At 39.2% G+C, this 26,553-nt stretch overlaps 1 protein-coding gene across 10 annotated transcripts in view; it reads right to left on the bottom strand.

The window, feature by feature from the left end:
- LOC135271965 (WASH complex subunit 2A-like) overlaps positions 1 to 26,553 on the bottom strand; it is an 80,268-nt gene that overhangs the window by 7,400 nt on the left and 46,315 nt on the right. For 8 of the 10 annotated variants that reach the window (XM_064370089.1, XM_064370091.1, XM_064370088.1 and 5 more), the window contains 11 exons: positions 26,158 to 26,286; positions 25,950 to 26,030; positions 25,223 to 25,345; positions 21,949 to 22,629; positions 20,908 to 21,085; positions 19,276 to 19,350; positions 17,243 to 17,277; positions 11,130 to 11,218; positions 7,231 to 7,266; positions 4,756 to 4,807; positions 3,538 to 3,657 (listed from right to left, as the gene is read on the bottom strand). In XM_064370089.1, the coding sequence (XP_064226159.1) occupies positions 3,538 to 3,657; positions 4,756 to 4,807; positions 7,231 to 7,266; positions 11,130 to 11,218; positions 17,243 to 17,277; positions 19,276 to 19,350; positions 20,908 to 21,085; positions 21,949 to 22,629; positions 25,223 to 25,345; positions 25,950 to 26,030; positions 26,158 to 26,286 (1,599 nt within the window). The remainder of the gene's footprint in view (positions 1 to 3,537; positions 3,658 to 4,755; positions 4,808 to 7,230; positions 7,267 to 11,129; positions 11,219 to 17,242; positions 17,278 to 19,275; positions 19,351 to 20,907; positions 21,086 to 21,948; positions 22,630 to 25,222; positions 25,346 to 25,949; positions 26,031 to 26,157; positions 26,287 to 26,553) is intronic. The other 2 variants (XM_064370086.1, XM_064370087.1) reach the window with 2 other exon arrangements.

The following is a 26,553-nucleotide window of genomic DNA, read 5'->3' as shown; positions in this document are numbered from 1 at the left end:
TGATAAGAAACACACATGTACAAAGGAGAGTCCTTCCCACAGCCCCTATTTTTCACATCTTCATGATCACTTCATACAAATTTATTATGTCTTACATCATGTGCAACTTAAACAAGTCTGTTGGTTTTAAAGTGGAAAAAGCTGCCAATCTCAGTATCCCTGGGATTCCTCTAAACCTGCTGCCCAGCAGTTTGTGAGATAATTTCATGAATTACTTTACATCTATCAAACATCGGTCCCACAAAGAATTGGGCAAAGTGAACAGCTGAGTAAAGATCAAAGGTGAGCTGTGAGGTGTTGTTACCTCAGAGGGTGCTCTGCGGAACAGTATGTCTGTGAGCTACTTGAACTTTTTACATCTTAACAAATGGATGAAACTTTATTTATTTATTTTTTAAAAACAGGTGAGTTTATTTCTTGTATGCAGGTTATCCAATTGGAAAACATTGCCAGATCTGAGCTGCCAAACTCAAGTATGTTTTCAAAAACAAATGGCTATTGAACATGACATGTTTCAAAGATTCTGCTCCCTTTCTCCCAAACTGCGCTCTCAAGTATTTCAAGAATGAATCTCCTTCCCTGGGTTCAACTGCATAGGAATCAGAGAGCACTGAAACATGGCAAGGCTTCAACTTCCCATCCCCTTTCCTGCTGAGCTGCTGAGCTGCTGACACTCATCCATGCCACAAGCCCTTCTAGGTGAGTTTGAGAAAAACTCTTTATTCCCACTGATGTCAACTCTTCCCTCAGCGCAGTTGACCCCATCTCACTTTTGCAGAATACCGTTCCAACAGTCACCTCTTTCTGAAGATTTTCTTCCTCTCTACCAGAGACTTCTCCCAAATGGTGTTTCCTTTGTCCCCATTCCACTCCTCACTGCTCTCCAACTATGTCCTCTCACTGGTACGCACAACACCATAACCTCATGCCAGTTCATCTTCCAACCCTTCTTCACCTACGCTGCCTGCCCTGACATGACTCTCCCAAGGTTCGTTTTGCCAATAGGTTCTTATTTCTGGTGCCTTCACACTGACAAACTGGAGCTCCTCATACATTTCCATTTGCCTAGATGCTGGGGCCAAACACCTGCATTTCACTTCCCCTGCTCCAATCCGTGTGCAATGCCTGTTAGGTCTACCTTCACTGGTAGTCTGCCTGGTTTTGTGGTGAACCAGTCTGTCAATGCTCACCTGTACTACCCTAGAGATTTCTTAACGCTCTTCTCTGCCTCCAGTCTGCCTCCCAGCTATGGCCTACTGTCCCCAAAGCAGCCAGCATAGCCTCTTCATTTAGAGCATGGCACTCCCCTGCCTAAGATCTACCACGAGTTTCCCATCAAACTGGAGCAAAACCTTAACTTCTTCCTATGGCCTGCAAGCCAAAAGGCCCTGTGAGCTATGGCACTGCACGTGGTACCTCATCTCTACTGTTTCCCTCATTCTTAACTCTGACCATGGTGGTCACCTTGCTGTTTGTTCCTCAAACACACATGAAACATGTTTCTGTCTGTCTTGGCAGTCATCCTGCTTCCTGTAATGTCAGCACTCTTTCTCGTCATACATTTAGTTGGGTCCGTTCAAATGTCAGCTCTCTAGAGAGGCTCTTCTTACCATTCTACCTCAAATAGCCCCCAATCACTCTGTGTCCCTTTATCCTGCTTTCTCTTTGTTTCATACTACCTAAAAAGATACTTAACTTCAATCCACCTAGAACACAAGCTCATAAAAACAAGAACTGTGTTCCACCTGTCCTCTCCTCTACCCCAGCACTTAGAAGAGCAGCACAGAGTCAGCATCCAGTGAGTGTTCACGAATTAAGTCACTGCTTGGCAGCATTCAGCACTGTGACCACAGCCTCTCCTATCTTGAATTCTTTCTCCTTTTATTATCCTCTTCTGCTTTTCCTCCTTCCACTCTAGCAGCCATTCTTCTGGGGGCTTGTCCCTTAAATCATAACAGACCTTACTGACCCATTTGCTGTCCGCTTTATCTGTTTTTGAGGCAGGGTCTCACTCTGTTGCCCAGGCTGGAGTACAGTGGCATAAATACAGGTCACTGCAGCCTCCACCTCCTGGGCTCAAGTGATCTTCCTGCTTCAGCCTACCATGGACCTGAGGCCACAGGCATGTGCTACCATGTCCAGCTAATTTCTTGATTTTTTTTTTTTTTTTTGGTAGAAACGGGTCTCACTTTACTGCCCAGTCTGGTCTTGAACTCCCACAGTCGAGCAATTCTTTCAACTTGGCCTCCCAAAATGCTGGGATTATAGGCATGAGATACTGTACCTGGCCTTACTTTTTCTTCTCTTAAAATACAGGGTCTCATCCTTTGGCCAAGGCTGGACTTAAACTGCTAGGCTAAAGTAATTCCCTCACCTTAGCCTCCCAAATAGCTAGGACTAAAGGCATGAAACCACCAGGCCTGGCTTGTCCAGTTTCATTCTACACACTTTCTTGGTATTTAAACAGCCACTGTTGCTCTTCATTCTGTAGCTCTACATCAGATTCATGCTCTAGCCCTGTATATCCAAATGATGACTAGACTCTGCCACTCTGCTCTCTCAAAGGCACACTGAGCTTATCCCATGTACAAAACTCTCCCTTTTACAATCCAGCTTTCCTTCCTACATCACCTATCTCCCTGTATCTGGAAGCACCACTCCTGCTTCCCTCCAGCACATGCCAAGAGCTCCAAATGATTTGCAGCTCCTCTAGAAGGCCTGTATTTGGTCCAGTGCCCATTGCCTTTGATTCAAGTGTACAGCAGGAGCCTTCTCCCCTAGACTCTAACTAGATGCTAAAGAAGTACTGATCGAAGTATTTTTTCCTTCCTGGCCATGAAGTTGACTTTACTCTGTAGGTTTGCCGTGGGGAGGAATAAGACTAATTTTAACAATTTGAACAGAATTTATTATTTAAAATAATAGTTTCATCAAAAAAATTCTGTAGGGATGATGTCAATGTAATGACACAGCTATGACTTGGTAGACCAACTGGCAAAGCCTGTGTCCAAGTGCTACTGGAACCACATTCCTGGGCAACTTCATGAGCAGGCACAGGTGATCAGCAGGGGTGGATTAACACTCATCATCCAAGGAACAATGAATTTAGGGCAGCAGCTCGCAATCACAGCAAGCAACAGAACTGCCTGGGGATATAGCCTGGGACTCAGCTTAGACCTATACTGGCATCTATTCCTGCCCATCAACTGGATGGTTTTGTTACCACTCCCCATTCCAAGTCCTCCACATGCCCTGGATGTGTGTGCACTGTGTATGCATGCGTGCACTGAAGTGTGGGGGGAGAAATCAGAAATCCGTCCTGCTGTCTTTAGTAGCAATTGTTCTGCAATTAGAAAAGCAATTGAGACATTCTAAGCCAAAACGATGATTCAACTCAATGTGTATATTTGCTTTCGTAAGTTTCTCTTAACATTCTGAGATAATTTCAGAAACTTACTGTTATTTAAAAACATGACCATACCACCCTGTTTACAAGACAAATTGCTAACGATGCTTTATAAAAAGAAAATATCTTACCAGACTCACGATTGCCAATTCAGCTGTTAGCCTTAGAGCTTTAAACAGAGCTCTAACAAATTCGAAAATCACTCTGTATTCAGGATCATACTTCAAGTAGTCCTCCGGAAGCTGTTCTTGCTGAAAGAAGAAAGGATGCAATGTAAGTATCCATTGAAAAAAAAATCTGAAGTGCTCTTAAGACAGCAGTGTTCACATTGGTGCCCATGTATCACTTACAATAATTTTGACTGGTGAGATGTCTTTCAGTTTTTTTTAATATGAGCAGTAGGATCTTAAAATACCATAATGATTTAATACTCACCAACATTCACTTAAAAATAGTATGAGCTTATTAAGCTCAGAAAACGTTTGTTCTTTTTTGCTGTTTCCCCCACATAATTCTATCCAAATGTAAGCTACTCTTAGGCTTTAATGTCTTACTGACCATCTGCCATTCTGCTCTGCAATAAAACTTTGAGAAAATAGTTTCCTGTAACCATGAGACTCTAAGCCTATGCTGTTAAATACAATAATCACTAGCCACATGTGGCTATTATGTACCTGAGGAAGTGCATTTTTAAATTTTTACACCATGTAAAATTGATTAAAACTTAATTTTTTTAACTCTCTTCATAAAAATGCTTCTGTTAAAAGTATTTACATATTCTTATATTGCTTGATGCTATTGACAATTATCTTTCCAAAAGATAGATTTTGTGTTACTTGGACAGTATATTTACTCACACTAGCCCACTAATTAAACAGAGCTGCAGATCAGATCTTATTCCAGCATGTTCTTTTTATAACACTTTTGAAATAAGATGCCTAGATGTAACATGAAATGGGGATCGAGACTTAAAGAAAGATGCCTTTGACTTTGGCATGAAACCGATAAAAGTCTCTGATGAAAATACAACCTCAACAAAAGTGACACTTGCTGGGCCAGGCACAGTGGCTCATGCCTGTAATCCCAGCACTTTGGGAGGCCAAGGTCAGGAATTTGAAACCACCCTGTCCAACATGGTGAAACCCCATCTGTACCCAAAATACAAAATTAGCCAGGCATGGTGGCCGGCACCTGTAATCCCAGCTACTTGGGAGTCTGACGCAGGAGAATTGCTTGAACCTGGGCGGCGGAGGCTGCAGTAAGCCAAGATGGCACCATTGCACTCCAGCCTAGACAAGAGCAAAACTCCGTCCCAAAAAAAAAAAAAAAAAAAAAAAGGTGACACTTACTTTAAATGGATGTAACGCTTCATCAAATATGTCCAAAGATCTATCGGCATCTCTATAAAATAAGAATGTGCGTTACTTCAAAAATTGTTAGTATCTTAGTATAATATCTGTTTTGTAAAAGAATGCCTCCTATGTGCTTTGGTGTTTACTGCACCAAAGCAAACAGTCTTTACAAATTAATCTCCTGGATCCTGACCTGCAGAGGTTTTCCTGACCTCTTCTTACTCAGCACATCATGTCCTGTACTGGAAAGTCTTTTATATGATAACCAGTCAGAACTGCCTATAAGAACGGACCCTCCCTAACAGGCAATGGCAATAAACCAAACATATTTTCACTCTTCTAACCACACACTGAAACACGAGAACATTTTACAAAGCAGTGGTGGTGGCAATAAACTCCTTAGAACTTTAATAAATGTAAATGTGATTCAGATTGCTAGCTTCCTTTCTCTTTAGTTCTCTTTAGTACACTCTCATGATGTATTTATTTATTTTCAGTAGTTTGAATTAAAAACTCAGCTTCCTTTTTATTTTAAAGGAATCCAGTCTTTGATGAACTTTAAACTTCGTAAAACTTAATACATTGTGCCTGTGTGATAAACCAGTGGTTCACCAAATATGCTCCATGGACCTCCGGGGATCCCCAAGAACCCTTTTCCAGAAGGCCTAAGAGGTCAACACTGTTCTGATAACCATACTAATTCAACCTGAGAAAGCTGATAAAAGAAAAATGAAAACATTTTTTAAAATTGTAAAGATATTGCCTGCTTTTTCATAGACACTTGCCATAATTGTATAAAAGCAAAATTGGGCAAAACTGTTGGTTTCTCAGCATAAATCAAGGCAGTCGTACAAAATTACACCAGTAGGCATTCTATTCTTTACTGTCCCTTACATTTAAAAAAGATAGCCTGAATTACTTAAGAATGTCTTTAATGAAGCAGTAAAAATGGTGTTATTAAATCTTGACATTTCTCTTTAGTATTCTGAATAAGTGGAAAGTTAACAAGAAGCACTTCTGTTGACTGCAGTATGGTTGTGTTAAAAAAAAAGATTTAACTGTGAACTGAACAATCACTTTTTTCATAGAACATCAGTTTTATTTGAAAGTACAACTGGGTCAGCGCAGTGGCTCATGCCTGTAAAAATCCCAGCACTTTGGGAGGTTAGCACTGCAGCTAAACTCCTTCAGGAGATCAAGACCAGCCTGGGCAACATGGCAAAACCCTGTCTCTACCAAAGTCACACACACACAAAAAATAGCCAGGTGTGGTGCCACACACCTGTGGTCCCAGCTACTCAGGAGCCTGAGGTGAGAGGACTCCTTGAGCTGAGATCATGCCAATCCATTCCAGCCGAGTGACAGAGTGACACTAGGTCTAAAAAAAAGTACAACTATCATTCTCAAAAATAAATGAAGTGAGGGTGCTCTCATTCACGAGGAAATGTGTCACTCATGTCACAAGGAAAGTATTTGTTCCCAGTGATAAAATTTAAGCTTTCCTGAGGACTTTGAAAAACTTGTTCCTTCTACTATAATATAAAATATTGACAGCCTCTCAATATTTTAAAATGTTTTAAAATAAGATTGGTGGTTAAACTAAAAAAGTGATTTTTTGATACAATAAAACATAAACCAGTATTTTCCAAATAATTAATGCATAATATTATAAATGCAAGTATGGGTGGAAAGATCCATTTACTGTTTAAGAAAGATCGATGAGTGCTGATGGAATAAATTAATGTGTAAAATGCCACTGTAATTTAAGAAACTAGCACTTGTGAAGTTTTGATTGTGTATTAAAGAATACCCACAGCTGTCTGAAAGCTTTAAAAATACACCTTTTACCAACTACATATTTGCATAAGACTAGGTTATCTTATTGCTTTTTTAAAGCAATTTGCAAAAAAGTGAGCTAGAAAATCCAGCTATCTTCTGTTAAGCCCAACAGTAGAGATTTTCAATAATATAAATACATGACACACTTTTACTGAAGATTTTGTTGTAGAAGAGTTACTGCTTCATTAAAAGATTTATGTTAACAGTATTGTTCTCAGGAATATTTTTTGCTGTCACAAGCTGGGTCATGGATTACTACTGGTAAAGGTCATCAATGCTACTAAACTTTCTGCAATGCACAGGACGGTCCTCAGGACAAAGCATTATCTAGCTCATGATATCAACAGTGGTAAAGCTATGAAATCTAAACTAAGAACAGATTTTGAAAAAAATCTCAATTTTATATTTCTGTCACAGCGAATACCAATATAATCAATATAAAAACATACTCAGGACTCTCAGTCATTTCAGAATCAAAAGAGGCTTAAGGGTCAAAGAAACACAAACAATTTGCTTCAATATTTTAGTAGGCACAATATAGCTTATGATATCTAGAGCTGTGACCTAACGCTGAGCTTGACAGCTTGCAAAGTAATTAGCCAGAATAACAAGACAGGATTTTTAAAAGCTCACCTTCGCTTGATATGATAATGTATCGCTAAGGTCACACTGTGGAAGAAAAAAAATTCGTAACAATAGATGTTATCATTTGTTAGGCCTGAAGACATTTTTTAAAAAGGGTACAGAGGAAACTCTCCTAGTGGCCCTGAAATTAAAATCTTCTAGTTCAGAACAGTACCATAAGGGCACTTTCTTGCTTTCGTTTCTTAGCTTTTAGCAAAATGCAAGGCAGTATGCTCTTAGAAGACATGTTTCTGTTGATGATTATAATATATAAATAACAACATATTTCCCTGTTATATGCCCTTCTACCTACAAAACCTTTTGTCCCATGCACTTTATTTTATGTATTTATTTATTTTTTGACTCAGAGTCTTTCTCTGTTGCCCAGACTGGAGCGCAGTGGCGCAATCTTGGCTCACCACAACCTCCCCCTCCGGGGTACAGGCAATTCTCATGCCTCAGCCTCCCAAGTAGCTGGAACTACAGGTTTGCACCACTATGCCCAGCTAATTTTTGTATTTTTAGTAGGGAAGGGATTTTGCCATGATGGTCAGGTTGGTCTCAAACTACTGGCCTCAAGTGATCCACCTGCCTCAGCGTCCCAAAGTGCTGGGATTACAGGCGTGAGCCACCGCATTCAGCCTCGTGCAATTTATGTCTATATGCCCATATGTTTAAATTTAACCCATACAGTAGTGGTTTCTTTTTTAAGATGTTAGGCCCGGGATGGGTGAGGTGGCTCATGCCTGTAATCCTAGCACTTTGCGTGGCCAAGGTGGGCAGGTCATGAGGTCACGAGTTCGAGACCAGCCTGGCCAACAAGTGAAACTGTCTCTACTAAAAATAAAAAAAAATTAGCCGGGCATGGTGGTGGGTGCCTGTAATATCAGCTACTCAGGAGGCTGAGGCAGGAGAATTGCTTGAACCCAGGAGGTGGAGGTTGCAGTGAGCTGAGATCATGACACTGCAATCCAGCCTGGGTGAGACTCTGTTTGGAAAAAAAGATGTTAGGCCCTGCATTTTAGTTTAGTTTACTATCTCCTACCCACCCAATTTGTATTATTTCCCTAAAAATATATAATGAAAGTGATTTGTAACAAATAAAATTATTTGAAATCACTTTTGCATAATTATTAAAAGATATATTAGTAAATATTAGCACACAGGAAATCAATGATAAGTACAGTGATCCTAAAATAAGCAGTGCTAACAAGGCAGCGTAACATGACACAGTGTAATATGAATGGCAGGTACCTTCAATTAGTTTAACTGAAATACTTATGAACAGATACAGCTCTTCAGATATATGTAACTGTATTCCTAAGTTACCCACTGATGCTGTGTATCAGAAAACAAGAGGTTCTACAGAAAGCAAGAGGTTCTCTTATGTAAGTTATGTGCTTTCATTTGCCCTCAGCATCTAGAATGAGGCTCAAAATCACTGAGGGAAGGCAAATCTCAATTTTAGTAATAGGCCTATACAATATTAGCACTTTTTAAAACGCCTGTAACATTAGCACTTAAGATGCATATGTCTATAGTCCTTCAAGTAGTTTTCATCTCTGAAATCATTTTAAAATCACAGAATTTGAAGTTATAGGCTGGAAAGGACCAAGAAATATGGGACTGTGTAATCACATTTAATCCAATACTCATTTTACAGATCAGGAAAACAAACCTTAAAACTGACTTGCCCAGGGTCCTACCAAATAGGAGCAGTTTCTTGTCCTAAACTCAAATTAAGCAGCGGCTCTCAGACTTTGCTGCACATTAAAGTCACCTGAGGAGCTTTAATAACTGCCTCATTTTCTACATAAAACATTTTAATTTAAATTAGCATTGGGGATGACTTTGGGCATCAAAGTTGTTGTTAAGTTTCCCAGGTAATTTCAATGTGCAGCAAAGTTTGGAATAATGGAGTTGGGGTGAAAATCAGAATCTTCTGGGATGCTTTTCTTCACATAAAGAAGCCTCACAGCCATCCCTATTTTTCAGCTGTGAATCCATCTGTTCCTGGGCTTTTTTGGTGACTATTAATTACTGCCTCAATTTCAGAACTTGTTACTGGTCTATTCAGGGATTCGACTTTTTCCTGGTTTATTTTTAGGAGAATGTATGTGTCTAAAAATCTATCCATTTCTGCTAGATTTTCAAGTTTATTTGCGTAGAGGTGTTTATAGTATTCTCTGATCATAGTCTGCATTTCTGTGGGATCAGGGGCGACATCCCCTTTAGCATATTTTAGTGTGTCTATTGGATTCTTCTCTTGTTTCTCCTTTATCAGTCTGGCTAGTGGTCTATTTTGTTAATCTTTTCCAAAAACTAGTTCCCGGATTCACTGATTTTTTGAAGGATTTTCGTGTCTCCACCTCCTTCAGTTCTGCTCCGATCTTAGTTGTTTCTTGCCTTCTGCTAGCTTTTGAATTGGTTTGCTCTTGCATCTCTAGTTGTTTTAATGGTAATCTTAGGGTGTCGATTTTAGATCTTTCCCACTTTCTGATCTGGGCATTTAGTGCTACAACTTTCCCTCTAAACACTGTTTTAGCTGTGTCTCAGAGATTCTGGTACACTGTGTCTTTGTTTTCACTGGTTTCAAAGAACTTACTTATTTCCGCCTTAATTTTGTTATTTACCAAGCAGTCATTCAGGAACCAGGTAATTCAGTTTCTGTGTAGTTGTACGGTTTTGAGTTTCTTTTTTTCTATTTTTTCACATAGCACTTATTCTAAAATGGACCACATAATTGGAAGTAAAACACTCCTCACCAAATGCAAAAAACAGACTGAGAGACTGTTACGATTTTCATTCTTTTGCATTTGCTGAGGAGTGTTTTACTTCCAATTATGTGGTGCTGAAAAGAATGTATGTTCTGTTGACTTGGGGTGGAGAGTTCTGTAGATGTCTATTAGGTCTGCTTGGTCCAGAGGTAGTTCAAGTCATGAATATCCTTGTTAATTTTCTGTCTCATTGATCTAATGTTGACAGTGGGGTGTTAAAGTCTCCCACTATTATTGTGTGGGAGTCTAAGTAGCTTTGTAGGTCTCTAACAACTTGCTTTATGAATCTGGTTGCTCCAGTATTAGGTGCATATATATTTAGGATAGTTAGCACTGCCTGTTGCACTGATCCCTTTACCATTATGTAATACCCTTGTCTTTTTTGATCTCTGTTGTTTTTAAGTCAGTTTTATCAGAGAGAACTACAAACCCTGCTTTTTTTGCTTTCCATTTGCTAGGTAAAGATTCCCTCATTCCTTTATTTTGAGCCTATATGTGTCTTTGCACATGAGATGGGTCTCCTGAATACAGCACACCAATGGGTCTTGACTCTTTATCCAGTTTGTCAGTCTGTGTCTTTTAACTGGGGCATTTAGCCTATTTACATTTCAGGTTAATATTGTTCTGTGTGAATATGATCCTGTCATTAAGATGCTAGCTGGTTATTTAGCAAATTAGTTGATGCAGTTTCTTCATAGTGTCATTTGTCTTTGTATTTTGCTATGTTTTTGCAGTAGCTGGTACCAATTTTTTCTTTCAATATTTAGTGCTTCCTTCAGTAACTCTTGTAAGGCAGGCCTAGCCATGACAAAATCCCTCAGCATTTGCTTGTCTGTCAAGGATCCAATAAAGTATCCTTTTCATTGCAGTCAACATTGTCTTAAGGCATAAAGGCACCAAAAAAATAGCTATACTTTTCTGGGATTGCTTATCTGCTAACTGATTTTTCCTTCTACCATGACATCTAAGATTTTTTAAAAGAGAAATTGATACTTAATATTTAGAATCTGTATATCAATATATAGTTGACTTCACTTTCTTAAAATGACTGCTGAAGAGGACAACCAAATGGCTGAAATAATTAATTTTAGAATAAAGTAATCTGTCCCTTGACACTATGGTTGTACTCACAGCTTTAGTGTCGTTTTAAGATGACGTTCACTGGCTGTGCTGTCGTCAAGGAAAACTGTCGAACGTGAACTATACAGCCCAGTAGATACCTGAAGGGGAAGGAAAGAAAGTGTAAGTTAAACTTATCAAGGTGTATTTTCTTATCGGTTAAAATGTCAAATGACAAAGCACAAGGATATTTCTTACACTCTATGAACTGCCTGAGTGTGGCATCTTGTGCACTCTATAGAGAACTCATCGGAGGCTCTTAACTTCCAGAGATGATGTTTGAGATACGGGTTATAAAATGCTGCCCTAAATAAGGTACCTGTCATCAAAGCCAACAAGGAATTTATGAATTCCCTTTATAAATAATGAGAAAAGTTTAAAGTAAGATTTTATTTTTTTCTATAGTGATATAAAACAGCTGAGAATTCCTATTTCTATTATTTATTTACTACAGTAAAATGTAATGTATTAAATAGTATTGAAGAAGAACATTTTATTGCAGTGAATACAAGACTAATACATTTATTAAATTACTAATCCTAAATGTATTATTTCAGGTGACAAAACAAGTTTCAGATTCAGAGACTCTGTGTGCCAGTGTTGCTAGACCACCAACAAGTGAGGAAGCCATAGGTTTCTCTAGTCCTGTTTTCTTATGTGGAGGATAAAATTAGTAACAATTTAACATTCTCTCACACCCTGAAAACAGATGACAACTTAAAAAATTTAACTTTTGGCTGGGCGCGGTGGCTCAAGCCTGTAATCCCAGCACTTTGGGAGGCCGAGGCGGGTGGATCACGAGGTCAAGAGATCGAGACCATCCTGGTCAACATGGTGAAACCCCGTCTCTACTAATATAAAAAATTAGCTGGGCATGGTGGCGCGTGCCTGTAATCCCAGCCACTCAGGAGGCTGAGGCAGGAGAATTGCCTGAACCCAGGAGGCGGAGGTTGCGGTGAGCCGAGATCGCGCCATTGCACTCCAGCCTGGGTATCAAGCGCGAAACTCCGTCTCAAAACAAAACAAAACAAAACAAAACAAAAATTTAAATTTCCCTTCAAGTTTAAATAAGACAGCCATGACATGACTCAAATGAGACTCTTCGACAAAGTTGCCAGTAATTTCAAAACTTAATTTCATTCTATAAATCATTTGAGCTGCACCCTAGGCATTTTCCTGCTATACCCTACTCTCTGCATAGAATACCACTTTTCTCTTTCCTTGTTTCAGCAACTTTGACTACATCTACCCTCTTGGATCTGTTTGCCAGCAGCCACACCAAAACATGTTTCTTTGGTACACTAATGAGTCAGATTCACCACTGGTTACAAGAGACTAAGTATTCTCATGAGAAAGTATGCCTCTCCATAAAAGTAACAGCGGGCCCTAACTGTTCCTACATCCAGCTGCTGAGCATAGAATTCTGAATAAATCAAAAACTTCAACAAGTGTTTGACAAACTAACTGAGTCATCATTTGGACTAAACATCTTACTACATTTAATTAAAACAAAAACACTACTAACAGATCACTCTTTATAGGTATTATTTAAGGTGTCACAAAATAGAAACAAATCATCTAACTTCAGTCAGCATAAATCAGAGTATGAAATGCTATGATCTTGAACAAGAAATGGAAGGGCTTACTTAGTGGTTTTAAGGTATAATAACAAAAACTAGAAAATAATCATACCTAGTAATTTAACAAGTCAAAACTAAAGCCTTACCATCAAAGGTCCAGTACCCCTTGGATACCAGTGCCCACCCACTGACTTCTTCCATTGTACCTGCTGCCTCTCATTTTAACCCATTAAAAACACTAAAATTGTTTTCCTTGTAGAGATCTTTCACCTCCTTGGTTAGGTGTACTTTTAAGTATTTTACTTTATTTTTCAGCTATTGTAAAAGGGGTTGAGGTTCTTAGTTTGATTCTCAGCTTGGTAGCTGTTGGGGTGTAACAGACCTACTGATCTGTGTACATTAATTTTGTATCTTGAAACTTTGCTGAATTCATTTATCAGTTCTAGGAGCTTTCTGGAGGAGTCTTTAGGGTTTTCTAGGTATACGTTCATATTATCAGCAAACAGTGACAGTCTGACTTCCTATTGACTGATCTGGATGCCCTTCATTTCTTTCTCTTGTGTGATTACTCTGGCTAGTTCTTCCACTACTATGCTGAATAAAAGTAGTGAGACTGGGGCATCCTTGCCTTCTTCCAGTTTTCAGGGGTAATGATTTCAACTTTTCGCCATTCAGTATTATATTGGCTGTGGGTCTGTCATAAATGACTTTTATTACATTGAGGTATGCCCCTTGTATGCCAGTTTTGCTGAGGGTTTTAATCATAAAAGCATGCTGTCAAACGCTTTTTAAGCCTTTTAATCATAAAAGGATTTTGTCAAATGCTTTTTCTGCATCTATCGAGATGATTATGTGATTTTTGCTTTCAATTCTGTTTCTGTGATATATCACACTTATTGACTTCCATATGCTAAACCATCCCTGTATCCCTGGTATGAAATGCCTTTTTGATATACCAATGGAACTATAAAACATAGCTGAATGAAATCATGGATAACACAAACGAACAGAAAGACATCCCACACTCATGAATGGCTTAAATAAATATTGTAAAAATGACCACACTGCCAAAAGCAATCTACAAATTCAATGTAATTCCTAACAATATGCCATTATCATTCTTCACAGAACTAAAAAAAAAAATCATAATAATCCTAAAATTCATATGGAACAAACCAAGACCCTACTTAGTCAAAACAATACTAAGCAAAGCCAACAAATCTAGAGCCATCACTTTACCTGACTTCAAACTATACTAGAAGGCCACAGTCACCAAAACAGCATGGTACTGGTATAAAAATAGGCAAATACACCAATGGAACAGAATAGAGAACCCAGAAATAGACCCAAATACCTATAGCCAACTAAAACATAATGTGAAGAAATTAAACCATATACGGTTTAATGCCTGGAATAATTGGCAAGCTACATGCAGGAAAATGAAACTGGATCCTCAACGCTCACCTATACAAAGATCAACTCAACATGGATCAAGGATATAAATCTACAACCATAAAACATAAAAATTCTAGAAGATACCATTTGATAAACCCTTCTAGACACTGGCTTAGGCAAAGACTTCATAGCCAAGAACCCAAAAGCAAATGCAACAAAAACAAAGATTAAGCAGGTGAGACTTAACGAAAAAGCTTCTGTACAGGAAAAGGAACAATCAGCAGAGCAAACAGACAACCACAGAATGGGAGAAAACCTTCACAATCTCTACATCTGATGAAGAACTAATACACAGAATCTACAAAAAAATCAAACAAATGGACAAGAGAAAAAAAAAATCCCATCAAAAAGTAGGCGAAGGACATAAATAGACAATTCTCAAAAGAAGATATACCAATGGCCAACCAACATATGAAAACATGCTCAACATCATGAATGATCAGGAAAATGAAAATCAAAACCACAATGCCATACTACCTTACTCCTGCAAAAAAGGCCAAAAATACAAAAATAATAGATGTTGGTGTGGATGCAGTGAAAAGAAAACACTTCTCTACACTGCTGGTAACAATGGAAACTAGTACAACCACGATGGAAAGCAGTGTGGAGATTCCTTAAACAATTAAAAGTAGAAACACCATGCAATCCCTCAATCCTGCTACTGGATATCTACCCAGAGGAAAAAAAGGCATTATACAAAAACAATACTTGCACATGTATGTTTGCAGCAATACAATTTGCAATTATAAAAATATGGAAGCAGCCCAAATGCCCATCAATCAATGAGTGGATAAAGAAACTGTCATATGTCTATGTATATATATGTGTGTATATATATACATATACACACATATATATACACACACACACATATATATGTATATATCATAGAACACCACTCATCCATAATAAGGAATAAATTAGGGGCATTCCCAGCAACCTGGATGGAATTGGAGACATTATTCTAAGTGAAGCAACTCAGGAATGGGAAACTAAACATTGTATGTTTTCATTCATACCTGGGAGCTAAGCTATGAAGATGCAAAGGCATAAGAATGATACAATGGACTCTGGGGACACAGTGTAAAGAATGGCAGTGGAATGAGGGATAAAAGACTACAAATTGGCTTCAGTGGATGCTGCTCAAGTGATGGGTACATCAAAATGTCCCAAATCACCACTAAAGAATTTACTCATATAACCACCTGTTCCCCCCAAAACCTATAGAATAAAAATATGTAAATAAATCAACGACAGCATTTTTGCCAGCAAACATAAAATAAAATGAAAACTAAAGTTTATGTTTTTCTCTCTCCTTTTTGGCAGGACAAATTTTAGATATGTTTTTTAAGAATAACGTTTTTCCTTTTTCTGAGTCAGGGTCTCACTTTGTTGCCCAGGCTGGAGGGCAGTGGTGCAATGATAGTTAACTGCAGCCTGAATCTCCTGAGCTGGAGCAATCCTCTACCTTAGCCTCCTGAGTAGGCAAAACTGAAGGCACATGCCACCATACCTGGCTAATTTGTTATTTCACCTTTTTGTAGAGATGAGGTCTTGCTATGTTGACCAGGCTAAAAATAAATAAATCTTAACTAACTTAAATATTTCTAAGACTTTGGGCATTCATGAAAAAAACTCCATCTATAATAATAAGGGAAACTGAAAAATAGAAGGGGAAAAATTAAAAACCAATGCAGGTAGACTGGTCTAAGCAGCCTAGTGTATGAATAACAAGACTATCAGAAATAAAGTAACAGAGAAAGTAAAACAAATTATCAAGCACAGATAGTCTGCAGACATAGTAGCCTCAATAAAATGTAAAGAGTCCCACTAAGCTGTTGTTACAAAGTTTCAGAATCTCAGAAAGACAGAAGCTCCTAAAAAAGTTTCTACAGATATATAAAAGCCAATTACAAACCATGTATCACACAATGGCAACATTGTAAGAACAACATTGTAAAGCGAGCACATTGTAGACTATCTTCAGAATCATAAAATTTAGATTCAACCTAGAGGTTTACTCTCTATCAAAAAAGAGGGATTTTAAGTCTCGGCAGATCTCTAAACATCTCCACCCAGGATAACAGGACAGAAGGAAACACAGAATCTAGGACACAGGTGATCCCACACAAGACAGCAGTTATGGGAGGATCCCAAAAGACTTTAAGGAGATAGCACAGAAAGAATCAGAAAAGCAAACATCGAGCATATCTAGGGAAAGTCACTCTATATTGAATTAGGATGACAAAAGGCCAAAGTAAGTTGTCACCCCACCCCCACAACAAAGAAAAATGGAAGAGATATGTTTTAGCAGATGGAAAATAGTTGGAAAGGCACATGATAGATGCTACAACACTTGATGGGGGAAATGGCTGTTAGAAAACAGGCAAACGAATAGTCAGAAAATTAGTTTCATGCCAAAAAATAATGGTTTTGAAAGCAAACAGACCAGCCAGGGGCTACTTACTGCATTTGGCTGGGTAAAGTAACACAGGCTAGGAAGAAAGACATGATCCAGAAGAAGTGCAGAAGTGCTCAGATTTCAGAACTGTTTCAGAGAAAAAATGAAGGAATATGTAATGCAGAGGCACAATGAAAACACCGTATGACTTAGCACTGAATAATATTTGCATAGTCATAATCATGTAAATATTAGATTTAATGAAAAAGTGTGCTACAATTGGAAGAAACAGAGGGAGAAAAATAAGGTCATGGTGTAGTGAGGAAGCTATGCTTGCACCTGCTATGGCAGAAAGTCAATACACAGTGCTTACAATTAACTAAAAGACAGTGCTGACAATTAACTTAGCTAAATTAAAAATATGACTCAATATTTAAGGCAGATCTTTATACCACAATCAGACTATTGAAATTTAACTTCAATGTCAGACATTCTTAAAAGGTGGACACACTAAGCTCAAGACTTTTCTGAATACATTTGATACTTAGGAAAATGTAACAGATTTAGAAAAGCCACAAAAAGAAGTCCATGCTATCAGCATGGGGTCCTCATTATAATTTAAGGTAATTAAGAGAGACATACTTTCATGTCAAACTATCAGTTTTTTAACTTTTTGACTGTTTACTTACATGGTTTGTATAGTTGCCTTTTCTTATTTCTTCTACTAAGAAAGAAAAAAGAACAAACAAACTGGTCACTTCTAATACAAATATCATAAAATAAAACTAGTCGTTAACGTCTTACTGATTACTCCTAAATAAAATGGGAACAAATTCAATTTTAAAAAATTATTTCAACAATTTATATTTAAATTAGCTGGCATGATACATCTCATAAAGCAAAATATAAAAACTTTGTTTCACTTTTTGGACTACTTTACTTTTTGTTTCTATTATATACAAATGAAAGAAACCTTGTATACAAAAGGAAAGGGCAAAAAAATTGAGGCCAGATGAAAAAATTAGCTAATAAAAAAGTTTAACTGTTGCATATATGAGCCATGATCCATTAGCATTTTCTCATTCTGTATTTACACATAGCTTACTTTTTTACCAGAATTTCAGAGCTAACAGCTCTAAGAACTACTTCCTGGCCAGGCACCTATCTCTAGATGCACCAGAATCCCAGTAAGCATTTCGAACCACACTTAGTGGTCACCTACTAATATGTCACTAAAAACAAAACAAACCAAAAAAAGAGTCTTTACACAACAGGAAAGTAACCGTTTTAAGTTTAGATTTTAAAATGAGTATATAAACCACATCAAACATGGTGTCCGCAGCACAAAAAGTCCTTTTATTTTTCTTAAAAAAAGGTCAGAATAACAAAAGCTCCAAGAGTGACCTAGGCCATGCTTTGTTTCCTACACTGCCTCCCCCTTTAAAGTTAAAAGGGCCTTGCAGGCAAACATTGCTATCACTGAACAGTGAGGGACACAGAGTGGCTTTTTTTTTTTTTAACTCCTTCCATGCTCTCTATGTGTGAGAAGCCCATGGCTCTGGAAGGAACTGGGAAAACAATTCTGATATGGTTTGGTATATCCCCCTCCAAATCTCATGTTAAAACGTGATCCTGAATGTTGGAGACAAGGCCTAGTGGGAGGCATTTGGGTCACGGTGGATTCCTTATGAATGGCTTGGTGCCATCCCCATGGTAATAAGCAAATTCTCATTCTGGTTGTTTAAAAGAGCGTGGCACCTTCCCCCTACCCCCGCCCCACCCTCTCACAGCGTGGAACCACCTGCTTCCCCTTTGCCTTCCATCATGATGGTAAGCTTGCTGAGGCCCCTACCAGAAGCAAATGCTGAAGCCATGCTTGTACAGTCTGAAGATCTATGAGCCAATTAAACCTCTTTTTGTTATAAAAGACTCAGCCTTCGGTATCTCTTTATAGCAATGCATAAAGGAACACAAATTCTAGACAGAAATAACTGACTCAAGACAGGCAAAGTCTACTCAAACTACAAGAAACAAAGGTTACAAACTCCCATATTTTACTGTGCTGCATCACTTCACATATGATTATAGATCCTGACTTGTATTCTTGCTGCTTCAATCAACAGGAAAACCTGGCTGTGTATGGCTTTTTAGCAAACAAACAAGGATTTAATGTAACACTGAGGAAAATAAGCAGGAGTAGGGCATGTTTAAATTTACATTACATCAAATCAAAAGGTTAGTAAAGGTTTTGATTAGCATAAACTTGGATGTGATAAATGCATGTGGTCGGAGGACTGTGGAAGAGGAGGCCAGAATCACAGATTCAATCCTTGTTGATGAACAACTATTTTTCTTTTTTTAATTTGTTTAAATGGAAACCAAGGTGAAGCCTAAGTTCTATCAGTCAACTTTAAAATGTACTCTCTGGAGCAAGGGAAAAGGGACAAAGAATTATTAAATAAAAATAAATCTACAACTCCTCCATCACATGACAAATTGTGTTGATCAAAAGATGGTAAACTGTACAAATAAAAAGTTTACATGTTTTCACTAACACAATAACAATTAAAGTATATCACATGTTAAAATAAGACAAGTGAATATGTGAAAAATTGAAAAAATTAAACCAATATGAGTTTTTCTAAATACTTTCTACAATACATTTGACCAAATAAGAAGAGTTTTCACTCTTTTTCTTGGTGGAAAAAACATGGTGTCTCACCATCTGTTCGAGATTTTCTCAGGAATATTGTGCTTGTCTCTGGATTGTCAGAAGGGTTGGACTCCAAATCCTTACCTATAGAGGGAGAAAAAAAAAAAGATGTGATCACTTTTAACAGTTTATCAACTCATTTCTTCGACTGCTGTATTTAGGCCATTTCACTACCTCTACCTTTACTCTTATCCACTGAAATGAATGTGTAGACATAAGATGGAGCCAGGCACGATGGCCCATGTCTGTAGGGCTGAGATGGGAAAATCCCTTAGGCCTAGGTCAGGGATTTGAGGCCAGCGTGAGTAACATAGTGAGACCCTCCTAAATAAATAAATAAATAAAGAGGTAAATGTTTCCTTTGAGTTGTGTAAAATCAACTACATAGAAAAAACAAGATGGCAGTACAGTTTAAAGACAGGTCTCTTTTATAGGCAAAATATATTATTTATTCTGGAGCTCAAACATTTAAAAAAAAGTAAATTTAGCATATCTGTCACTTCCATGTCACTCTGAGGACACAGAACCTTAGTTCCATTGAGTAGCTATCTTCCACAGTCGTGTAAGATCTCTAAGTCTTCATTTCTTCATTAGCAATATATAGGGAGAACATACACAGGCCTTTGGATTGGAAAGGGACAAATGAGACATACATAAACTGTGTTGTAATCCTAAAGAACGACAATAAAGAGTCTTTTTTGGGCTCTCATCCAACACTAACAGTCTGTGAACTGGTGTGTAAAATCACTCACAGGCTTTCCTTACACCAGCAACCAGAGTATAAGTTTACACAAGTACTGACATATTTTGTGTATAAAAATATAATCAACTCACATATCTGTTTATTCTAAATTCTTAAACATCTTGAAAACTGAGTATAGTACTCCAAGTTACAAAGTCACACTCATCATGAGTCTTAATTATCCTACCTCCGAAAAAAATTAAGAGCCCAACTAAATTTTTTTTGTTTTTTTGTTTTTTATGTTCTGAGAAACATGTGCAGAATGTGCAGGTCTGTTACATACCTACACATGTGCCATGGTGGTTTGCTGCACCTATAAACACATCATCGAGATTTTAAATCCCACATGCATTAGGTATTTGTCCTAATGCTCTCTGTCCCCTTACCCCCTGGCCCCTGAAGGGTCCCAATGTGTGATGTTCCCCTCCCTGTGTCCATGTGATCTCATTGTTCAACTCCTACTTATGAGAGAGAACATGCGGTGTTTGCTTTTTGTTCCTGTGTTAGTTTGCTGAGGATGATGGCTTCCAGCTTCTTAAGCTTTAGTTTCTTATCTTTGAACAATATGATATTGTCAGGAGAGGGAAGGACAAAGGGGAAGCCATGGCAACAGACATTCTTACACAGGCAAGGTCTGGCATTTTAATCTTCAATCTTTATCTTACACATTAAAAGTCTACCTTTACATTTCATGTCTTTTGAAAGTTTTGACCACGAACCATCCCTTACTTCTCTTTTAGAACAACAAGGTAAATAAATCTACAGCTTAACTCAGGATTACACTGAAGGAAACCTGCTAGGGGTGCATTTTCCAGAAAAGGTCCAAGAAAAGGTAGCAGGAAAAATACCAAGTGATGGAAAGGTAAGGATTCTCTAGGTCAAGATGTAACCAAACTTACCCATGTCATCATCAAATATAGACTTGGCTTCCACTTTCTTTTTGGACTTTTCTTTTGGTTTTACAGTTAAGGCAGCAAAGATATCAATGTTATCATCAAATAAATTGGATTCCAATGTTTTCTCCTTCTCTCTGGTTTTTTGACAGGGTTCAATTGCTTCTGTAGCAAATATATCATCCTTGTTATGCCAAAAATGTAAACAAAACAATGTTAAATCAATTTTTCTTTTTAAACTTTAAACACTTCAACAAGCTGTGGAAATGCAAATGGCCAGGATGTTGTGGAACAGCCTTGAGACTGTCCCCTCTGCCTGGGACGCACTACCCCAGATCTCTGCACAGCCCGGCCCACCCATCTCACCCCAGCTCAAGCACCGGCATCATAGTGACGCCTTCTCTACCAGTCCTGCCTAAAGGAGCACCTCCTACCCCTACCCACCACTCTGCCCCGGGTTATTTTCCTCATGGCACTTAGTACTACTTGAAAACATCTTAATTATACATTGCCCTATTATTTGTATTTCATTATCTTCCCAGAGAGCTCTGAGGAGCCTAGCACTTCTCTGAGTTCACCTTCTGCCTGAAGTACCCAGGTGCTCAATAAACATATGCTGAGCAAATGCCACTGAAAGGCTTATTGCCTGCATTAAATTGTCAGCTCCAGCCAAGGCCTATGTGCCCAGAACCAGAGGTTAAATTCCCAACCTGGACCAGTATTGCTGTATGCACGTCACTGTGTGGCATGCCTGAGAAGCTAATTACAAAATTCTATAAAAAAACCAAAACTACAAAAACTAGAGCTGTATCAATGATTATGGTCAGCCGAGAAATACCCCCTACGTGACAAAAACCTTTACAAAATACCCTTTACAAAACAAAAACACACTTCTGAGTCAATGTTAAACTTATCAATAAAAGAGCCTAATTATAATTACTAAGCTATGGGACATGCACGCAAAAAGCTAAACATAATCTATGGCTCAAATGAGCCAATCAGATACCTTCCTTAACCTCAACACAAAAACATGTTAAGTCCCGTTACCTCAAAAATATCTTGTGTTGTTGATACGACATCCTGCTGACTATTGGATTTTGACTCATTCTTCCTGACTTTTTGATCTGTAAAGAGATCCTCCTCCTCTTCCAGGAGAGGAAAGGGATTTGTTTTCTTTGCTGGTTTTGGTTTAGCAGACTGAAAGAGAACATCATCACTGCTGGCCTCCCTTAGAGTAGGAAACATGGGGCTCTTTTCTTTACCTCCCCCTGGAGGGTTGGCAGGATTCTCTGCTATCTTTGCCTTGGGCTTTGTTCTCTCCATGGATTGAGATCCAGTGCCCGTGGAAAAGATTTTCCTGGAGACAAAAAGGTCAGCCTCCCCTCTGGAATGACCCAGAGACTTCGCAAAGGGGCTTCTGTCCACTCCAGGCACAGGACCACCTTCCCAGGGTGCACTGGCAGTTTCCAGGGCCTCCTCGGTGCTGTCTTCTCCACTGGCTGCTCTGAGCTGTGGCCGATGGCCATTTGGGGAAATGGTACCATCAGCCCACTGTGAAATGGGTCCTCTGGGGACAATCGTGGCCTCAGCCTCGCTTGACTCATGGGCAGCCAGCCGCCTAGCCGCACGAGTCCGCCGTCTACGCCTCCACCGTCTACGCCTCCGACGTCTACGCCTCTGCCGTCTACGCCTCCGCCGTCTACGCCTCCTTCTCGTCTTGACACGGCCCTGCAATGGCAAAAAAACACACACTGATCTGGTGATACAGTGTTCAAACCTACCATGGCAAAGAATCAGTGACTCAAAATATTGTAAGGTTATCTGGCCTACTTCAATCAAGATACTATCTAAGAATACACAAGAGGTTATTTCTTAATGATTCCCAAGGAATGAGTTTAATAGCTCCTAGTACTCTAAGACTAAGTCATTCTTAATCCTTTAGCGTTCTCCATTTTTTAATCTTTCCAGGGCAGTTTCAGTTCAGTTTCACACAAAAAGCTTCATCAGTTGCTGGAAACCTGGAGAGTAGGCATGTTGCTGCTCTGTGTCTCACAATCCCTCCCTTGGCGCCTACTCTGCCCTCAATATAAACCTGGGTATCTTTAAAAAGAAGAAAGAATCAGGGGGAATTCTGGGGCTAACTTTTGTTGGGGGGCTAGTCTAAATTCAGCCTCCAGGAACAGGGAGAAATGTAAGACAATAAAAACAGGTAATCTAAGGTGCTGTTTTCTTCAAGCCATTAAATTCAAATGTTAAATATTCCACATAAGAAATATGGCTTAGAAATCAGAACTTTTAATATAGTCTCAAAACATGAATCACTTAGTAGCAATGATGCAGCGATAGTTTATGACATTTTCCAAAATACGCAAACAAGTAGAATTTTGAGAAGCTACGATCCACTTTGAGCAAAGTATGATTATGTTTGCCAACTTCAGGGGAATTTCATAATTTTATTTGCCAATTGAAACTTGACCAAAAAAAAAAAGCCAATGAAAAATGTAATAAAAGGAAGGATGTTTTATTTTGTACAAGGAAACAGATCTGGAAACATGTGAAATGAATCTGTTTGCCAGGGCTAGGTCATTCTGTCCTGTCACTTACTTGGAGATCAGCTAAGGATTTCTAGAGAAGGGAGACGGGATAGAAACAAGAAAACCAACTAAAATGAAACGAAAACTTCAAAGGGTTCACAGTCCATTGAGGAGATCCCGTGAAACAGTGTCGCTGCCATGGGATCTGGGAGGGGGAAGTGCAGGGCACAGTGACACAGAAGTGGGGATGAGGATGCACAGCTGTGGATGGAGAGGAACATTCCTGGTGAAGAGGCAGCGGGAGCCTTAGGCAATAGCAGGACAGACCATGTGTGTTCACGGAGTGGCACCTGGTGTGCCTGGAGTCAGGCTGTGAAGTGTGCAGCTACTAGTGAGAAAGCTGCACACATGGGCTGGCACCGATTGTAAAGGGGTTTCATACCAAACACAGGAGCCCAAATGCTCTTCTTGGAGCAGTGAGAAAGAGCCAGCAGGAGGGGCATGATCTGCTCTGTGGTTAGAAGACCCCCAGGTGGCAGTGTTGAAAACCTGGAGGTGTCAGACACCAGCCAAAGTGGTCAGACTTTGCTGTGGCTACTGAGTAGAATGCAAATGTACTGAATGCATGCCATGGAAAAGCAAGTGCAGGATCAGGGGGGTGTGGTGGATAAGAAACAGGGAGCAGCTGAAGGATGAGGCAGCTCTTTCAAGTAGAGTCAAAGTCAGACTGCTGTGTATGTAATTGACAAATTGGAAAGAGGCATACACGTGTTCTTATTTTTCCGATCCGAGTGGATGGTTCTTTGGTTTTAAATGGAGCGAGACCTGAAGAGTCCTGTGTGAAATTACATCCGTTAAAAATCCATCGGGGAAACACAAAGAGAAGTGTCTCTTATGCCTGTAAATAAACCTGTGATGGAGCAAAACTGTCACTTTCTGTAGCTGTTTAATGGGAAAGGCATTCCAATCTCTCCTGGGGACTGACGTTTACTAACACTACTTCACATATGCCTCCTCCTCTGTCATGTAAGTGGAAAGCTGTCAGATCAGATATAGAGTCAAAGAAGACAAGATGAGTAAGATTCCCAAGAGTCACAGTTTATCAGAGCACCCAAAACTGACCAGCAGGCAAAATTACCATGTTTGTTATCCAACAGAAATTTCAAGGAGCACACAGAAATTCACCCATAGCCAAATGCACTGGTTCTAAAAGCAAAAGAATCTGAGCCCTAGGAAGGGTCAGTAGTGATGTGCTGGTCCAAGAGCTTCATGTTCACAGCTCAGGACACTAAGGCTTCAGTGAGATACCCTGGGATACCTGCCCATGCAACTGGCACTTGCTCTCCAGTCCTAGCCTAGAGGAGCTGCACAGCGTTCTGAGAAGACTGCTGCAGAGTAGGGCCCAATGCCAATGACCTCAGGAAAGGCAACACTGACGGCAGCCAAGAAATCAGATGTAATTTATATTTAATTCTATTCTGATTCCATTCCAAGGGAATACAGAGGGAGAAATAGATGCTTTAGTGGGAAGAATATTCTTCGTCCTACTTTAACCCCACTTTAGAATCAAATCTGGCATGGCATCAAAAAACACTGTTACGTATAGATTCACGACACTCTGGAGTTTGGAGCGAGGAGAAGGGAGATGACTCAGGGCAGAGGGAGTGCAGTGATTGCTCTTTCGTCTTTAATGAAGAGAAATCTGAATAACTGTGGATCGGCATAATGGAATTTCACTGTACTGGGATACAAACAAGAGCTGAAAATCCTTAAAGAGGATTTCTAACCTGAGGTGTTTCCGGCTTCCATATGCCTTTCTCCTTGCTACCTTGATTAGATTCAGGATGTTTCTGGTTTTCGAAAGAGAAAACATAGTGGTCTTTTTTCACTACTCTCTTTTTCTCTTGTACCTTCAAAAGAAAAGAAATACCAAATATCCATCAAATATCTTAGCAATTTTAAGGAAAAATCATAATGCAGAAAACAATCCTGGCTTCTGAGTTTTAAAAATACTTTCTCAAATGAGGGCTGAAGCAACTCAAAGGAAGCATTTCAGAAACAGCATTCTGAAGACTGTGACTGTCACAAGAATCCTCTCTATGATAAAAAGAAAACAGAGTTCTTACAAAAACCTACTGGGGTTGAGGGAGAAAATGACATACAGAGGCTAAAACTCAGACTCAAAGCTTTGCACCTGAAAGGCACAAATATTTAGTCACCACAGTGTATGCAATGGTCTTTCAGTCAACCATTTAAACAAACAAATCTGTAGTGCAGTCAGAGAAACTGGACTGTTAATGTTTTAATGTTAGTTTAGGGAACATAAGATAGGGAACAGCACAAACTAAGCATTGCATCCTCCACCCACGCTCCCCTCGGCATGTTATCTGCCATTCATTTACTGGGAAGCACCACGACTCTCTGAAGATTTTCCTTAATCACCTCACTGCACATTAGTTTCCTTTCCCATAATCTTTCCCACACAACCCAGTACTGAGAACGAAAGGCTGATACCAAAGGCTGGGACTTGGCAGAGCTGAAAAGATCATCATCTTCATCGTCCCCAAACAGGCTCCCAACACTTGGCTCTAACAACTAGAAGAAACAAGACTCGGGTTCAATATCCAAAAGAAAACAATTTATAAAGAGAACTAGGTGAGCAGTTGAGACAGTAGCCAATACAGTAACAAAGCCATAATGTGGAGAACCCTTTGGAACTGACCTTGGTTGTTTTAGCGCCGGCAAAAAGGTCAACATCTGGGTCACTGTCCTTTTGGAGCTTGTGGCTGAAAAGGAGCTCTTCATCCTGGAAGACACCTGTGCTCTTGGGGCGGGCATCAGGATCATGGCCCTGGGAATAGGAGGGAAGGTCACGTGTGATTAGAGTTCTAAGAGCTCATCTCAAGGAAGTTACACATGTAAAGATGGACACGACAAAGATGTCCCTACAGCTGTATTATGTGAGCAGAAGGCTGGCCACAGCCTAAAGAGCACTCTGGAAGGCAATGAAGCACTAACAAAATGGAACACTATGGAGCTATCAAAAAAACAGAAAATATATTTATAAATACAAAGTCATATATATATGTTTGTATACACAAGGTTTAGCGATAATCTT

Source organism: Aotus nancymaae, unplaced genomic scaffold (assembly GCF_030222135.1).
Source record: "Aotus nancymaae isolate 86718 unplaced genomic scaffold, 86718_ANA_hifiasm-v0.15.2.pri h1tg000099l, whole genome shotgun sequence".
In the NCBI taxonomy this organism is placed as follows: domain Eukaryota; kingdom Metazoa; phylum Chordata; class Mammalia; order Primates; family Aotidae; genus Aotus; species Aotus nancymaae.
The sequence above is the reverse complement of the archived record's forward strand: the minus strand, read 5'-3'. Positions and strand labels throughout refer to the sequence as shown.